This window comes from Lycium ferocissimum, chromosome 4 (genome assembly GCF_029784015.1).
Source record: "Lycium ferocissimum isolate CSIRO_LF1 chromosome 4, AGI_CSIRO_Lferr_CH_V1, whole genome shotgun sequence".
NCBI lineage: Eukaryota > Viridiplantae > Streptophyta > Magnoliopsida > Solanales > Solanaceae > Lycium > Lycium ferocissimum.
The window spans coordinates 68,654,635-68,659,726 of NC_081345.1; the positions used below are offsets into that span (position 1 = coordinate 68,654,635).

General features: G+C 42.3%; 1 protein-coding gene across 1 annotated transcript; it reads right to left on the reverse strand.

The window, feature by feature from the left end:
• Positions 1-3,973: 3,973 nt before the first annotated feature.
• On the reverse strand, positions 3,974-4,432 carry LOC132054295 (uncharacterized). The gene is made up of 2 exons (XM_059446337.1): positions 4,312-4,432; positions 3,974-4,200 (listed from the first exon to the last, which is right to left on the reverse strand). Exons 1-2 carry the CDS (start codon positions 4,430-4,432, stop codon positions 3,974-3,976), a joined length of 348 nt encoding a protein of 115 aa, XP_059302320.1.
• Between the last annotated feature and the right edge of the window lie 660 nt (positions 4,433-5,092).

The window sequence follows — 5,092 nt, forward strand, 5'->3', positions numbered from 1 at the left end:
CAACGTTGGCTGCCGGGATACACATACCCGCTGATATAGCCACGTATGGGATATCATATGCATACATATATATATAATTACTACCATCTCGCTTACAAAATATTTCCAAACGCTATTCCAACTCACCCTAATTCTAGAGCCGTGATGCACCTTCTTTCTCTTCCGGTCTAGTCCGCCTCGTCTACGCGACCTCTTAAGGTCTCCAACCACTCCGCATACTCCAATCTCCCTTAGGCTGCTCTAGCTTCTCATTTGCCTCTTATATCTAAATTTATAGGACTTTTTGTACACTTCCCAAGGGGTCACCCATCCTAGTATTTCTCTCACCCCAGCACGCTTAACCTCAAAACTTTAACGAAATTCGGTGCGTTAATGCTAGTATAATCATATCCACCTCACCGCATGGCCTTCATCACATAATCTAAAGCAAGTTGAAGTCTTGACAGATTCCAAAACGTTCTTGTAACGCATCTCCCTCCGAATTAGAAAGGGTCTTTTACTCTTCGGACTACACAATTACTATTTTGGCCTTTTTTAATTCTCAATATGCACCTTTCATCTGTATGTATGACTACTTTCCGTCCTAGATTTCTAGATTCCCAATGGTAGCGAACACACCTTGGTCGCCGTTACTTATAAATACTCGGTTATCGGCCTCTTTGGGTTTCCGCTCGCCACTATTAAATGATAATCTACAGCAAATGCACATACATAGAATTTTTTAATAAGGACTCATATACCTGTAGCCGATCGGTCTCTAGTCATATCTGGTGGACTATGAGGTGAAGTGTACTCCTCGTCATCGTCTACCCACCATCCACTCGTCTGGCCTTCATCGTCTCTCTCATCTGAGTCAGAGGGATATAATTAACCGGGCAACTCCTGGTTTACCGATGGCCAGGATAAAGGGCTAGAGCAATCCGTAACACTCACCGGGGAGGCTGGTCTGACGTAGTGCTCTGCTATAGGAGCAGCTGGTACGGCCTCGAAAATCTCCTCCTCCGGTGTTCCAGATGAATACTCGGACGGATCTGTGTCATCCTGCTTGTCCCCTGCAGGGTCCTCCTCCCTGGAAGTCAGAAACTCTAGAGGAATCATCGCTGGGTCCTCCGAAAGATCAGTCTCAATAGAATAACTGAGGTTCCCCCTGCTCGGTCCTGGAGCCTGGGGTTCTGGATCAACTTTGGGGGCCTTCTTAGCACTCCCACTGTCTGAGGCTGATCTCCTCATCTCTTGTTAGTCTGCACTTACCTGCACGAAAAGGATTAGAAGCGATCTTTCCTAGGCTCTGGCTCTATCGCACGATCTAAGATAGAAAGAAAGGTCAATGATTCCTAAATGCCCCGCAGCCTCCCGTTTATAAGTGTGGACTTCACACCCATAAAGCGAGGACTCTACCGAACACGGTCTATAGACAATCCCTAGGATGAACTGCTCTGATACCACTTTTGTCACGACCCAAACCGATGGGCCGCAACAAGTGCCCGACCATTGCTGGCCAAGCACTCCTATGCTTGCATTTACTTCTCACTGACTGTCCTGGGCCCATATACAATCTGTAACTGTGCTAAACTATCTCCCGAACAATCAACATAAAAGACACCGTACCTAGAACTCACGGCCAACGCATACATATAAACATAAGCACTGAGAATAACAGCGTGAGCCGATTTGGCCGCCACACAAATATACTGTACAACAAAATACACGCCGATGAGGTTGCATAATATTACGACTACATATCACTGTCTACAGACCTCTATGGAGTACAAACTGTAGAAAGGATAGGACAAGGCCCTGCCATACCCACATATGTACGTAACAAGATGGCATACCAAACGGACTGAAGCTCCGGATCAATGGAGCGTACCGACTGCCGCTGAGGGGAGGTCATACTGCTATGAATCGTCGGTGGTTATCCGATCTGCGGGCGAAAGCCGGCGTCCACAAGAAGGAACGTCGATGACGAATAATGTACCGAGTATGTAAGGCATGAATAGTAACATAGTAAGGGATGTAAAGTATGAAAAATAATAGAATGGAAATATAGAGCATATCGTGAGATAAAAAGAGTAACTTTGTACATGTGAGTGCCTCTTAGGGCGGATGCCATGCATGCTTAGCTTTCTTTGAAAAACATTTTTTTTGTTCATATATATAGAAAATAGAACATATCATGTTGCCGAGGCGTCGGCTCCGATCTATTTAACCACATATGTCCCGCGTCCGGGATGATATCATGTCATATTATACCAACTGATCAGGTGGTTACGCGTATATAACGCTCTGGCCCTTTTTTCCATATTCCCCATTTACATATACATATATCATATAAGCAGCATGCACGAGAGCCCATGGAAAGTTATGTCTCTATCGGAGTGACGAAAGGTCGGTAACCTCCGATTATAGTATGAAATAATCATCATTGTTTTGTCTCACCTTGAAGGAATAATTATTATAAGGTGAGGCTATCAATGAAGAATAGCATCAAGAGAAAATATAGAATTGGGTCATAAATCTCATAAGGCGTCAATTCATATACTTTGGAATCTTAAAAAAAATTAGTCATCAGCCATGAATAAATTGAGAAATCAAGAAATAGCTCAACATTCTTACATCGTTAGTGAAATCGTAAACTTGGAAACTTTAAACACGGAATCATCATCATCATAATCATCGTAGGAAAATATTATCATCTTTGATATCATCATTATGATCGTGAAAACAAGTTCATCGTTGTTATCATAAGAGCTCACGGAGCCATAAATCTCTGATTTAGAAAATATGAACATTTTGGAAAACATTTATGAATTATTAGGAAAGGAATTATGCCTTGGAGTCATAAACATCTAACTTTTGAAAACAAGGAAGACATGGAAACATTTACGAAGTCATAACATCGGAATCATGCCTTGGAAAGAAAGGGACGAGCCTTAACATACCTTTTTGGTTGCCTTAACTTTAAATATTCAACGCTTGGCCTCCCAGGCTCGTAAATCTATATTCAAGAAAATTTATACTATTGTTAGACCCATCTTCATAGGCCTGTCTTAAGCCCTCAAACTAACTCTTTCTAGAATCTGCTGAAATTTCGGCAGCATCTCCCCTGTTTATATGCCTAGCCCGAAATTATAATTCAGCAACCACTAACAACAACGACGACAATATAATCATTTCCAACACCAATATGTACCATAAAACATCCCACACGATGTTTTCCAATTTCCACAACCAACCAACTCACTATACAATTATTTAACGACTTTATCTCCGTAAATAAACCAAAATTAACATTAATAATAGGAGATTCATACCTTATTTTTGTTAGAACAGCGATATCTTCAATATCCACCCTGAATCCACCGCAAAACCATACTAGAATCACATCCATGCGTTTATCCGAGCTTCGATTAATACTCCGTCGCTTGAAATTTGCTTACTTTGTGATCTCCTCTCTCTCTCTCTTCAATTTTCTGGGCAAATCTGGTGAAAAAAGGGGTAGCAAGTTGGTTACTGTAGCAGTACTGTAGCACGCGTTTCTACTCTATTAGCTGAACTTGTAACGTCCATAATTCTCTACTCCGATCTCCTATCGATGAGCAGTTTGTTGAGTTGGAAACTAGACTCGACGAACTTCATTTTAGGCTTTTGTTTCACCTTAAAACACTTCATATGCTAAAAGATATTCATCCCCCAATTAGGACAAAATTTTTCACACAAAACATTACCTATCCTTTCTCCAAAGGCGTACTACTTCATTTCTTCCACTCATTTCCTTATAAAACCTTCCGGTATACCTTGTATACATCCTTCACTCATTAAATATATTTAATAATGCTTGCTACTTATATTCCAAAGTAGTTTTACTTAACCCTAACTCAACGTACTTATGTTTCAAATTTGATAAGTGCTCTTCGAAGATTCGGAGTATAACATTAGTCTCCCAAGTAGCCTCTTCCACAGGGCGATGCTTCTATTGCACCTTCACAGAAGCAATCTCCTTGGACATCATTTTTGGAACTTGCCTATCTAGGATTGCGATAGGCTCCTCCTCATAAGTCAAATTCTCATCAAGCAACATAGAATCCCAACGGACAATGTAGGTACCATCGGCGTGGTATCTCTTCAGCATCAAGACATAAAAGACCGGATGGAGTCCCGCCCAGCCTGGCGGCAATGCTAACTCATAAGCTAAAACTCCTACACAATCCATGATTTCAAACAGGCCAATGTATCTAGGGCTCAACTTGCCCCTCTTACCAAACCTCATAACACCCTTTATTGGTGAAACCTTCAATAGAACCTTATCACCAATAGCAAAATTCAAATCCCGAACCTTCCGGTCTGCATACACCTTCTGCCGGCTCTGAGCCGCCACAAGTCTTGCCTGAATAACTCTCACTCTCTCAAGGGACTCCCTCAATATATCCATGCTCCCAGGTCGAGCCTCGAACCCATCGAACCAACCAATCGGAGATCTACACCTCCTACCATATAAGGCCTCAAAGAGCGCCATACCAATACTCGATTGATAACTGTTGTTGTACGCAAACACTACCAAAGGCAAGTGTTGATCCCAATGACCGCCAAAGTCAATAACACACGCTCTCAACATGTCCTAGAGCACTTGAATGGTCTGCTCGAACTGGCCATCGGTCTGGGGACGGAAAGCTATACTAAAGTCCAATCGGGTACCCAACTCGTCATGAAATGCTCTCCAGAATCGGGAAGTGAAGATAGTACCCCAATCAGATACAACAAAAATAGGGATCCCATGTAATCTCATAATATCTCGAATATACATCTTGTCTAACTTCTTCGCGGTATAAGAAACCTGAACCGAAACAAAGTGAGCGGACTTAGTCAATCGATCCACTATCACCCAAATAGAATCAAACTTGCCAAGGGTCTTTGGAAGACCGGTGACAAAGTCCATGGTAATCCTCTCACACTTCCACTCAGGAATGGGCATCCTCTTAAATACCCTACCGGGTCGTACTTTACCTGTTGACAATTCCCACACTTAGCCACAAAATCAACTATATCCCTCTTCATACGGCGCCACCAATAGTCTTTGTCTCAAGTCACGGTA

Coding starts and splice junctions, on each gene's coding strand:
- LOC132054295 (XM_059446337.1), bottom strand. CDS start 4,432: ATGGATATATTGAGGGAGTCCCTTGAGAGAGTGAGAGTTATTCAGGCA. Junction 4,201..4,311: donor GGATTTGAATTTTGCTATTG/GTGATAAGGTTC, acceptor TGGATTGTGTAG/GAGTTTTAGCTTATGAGTTA.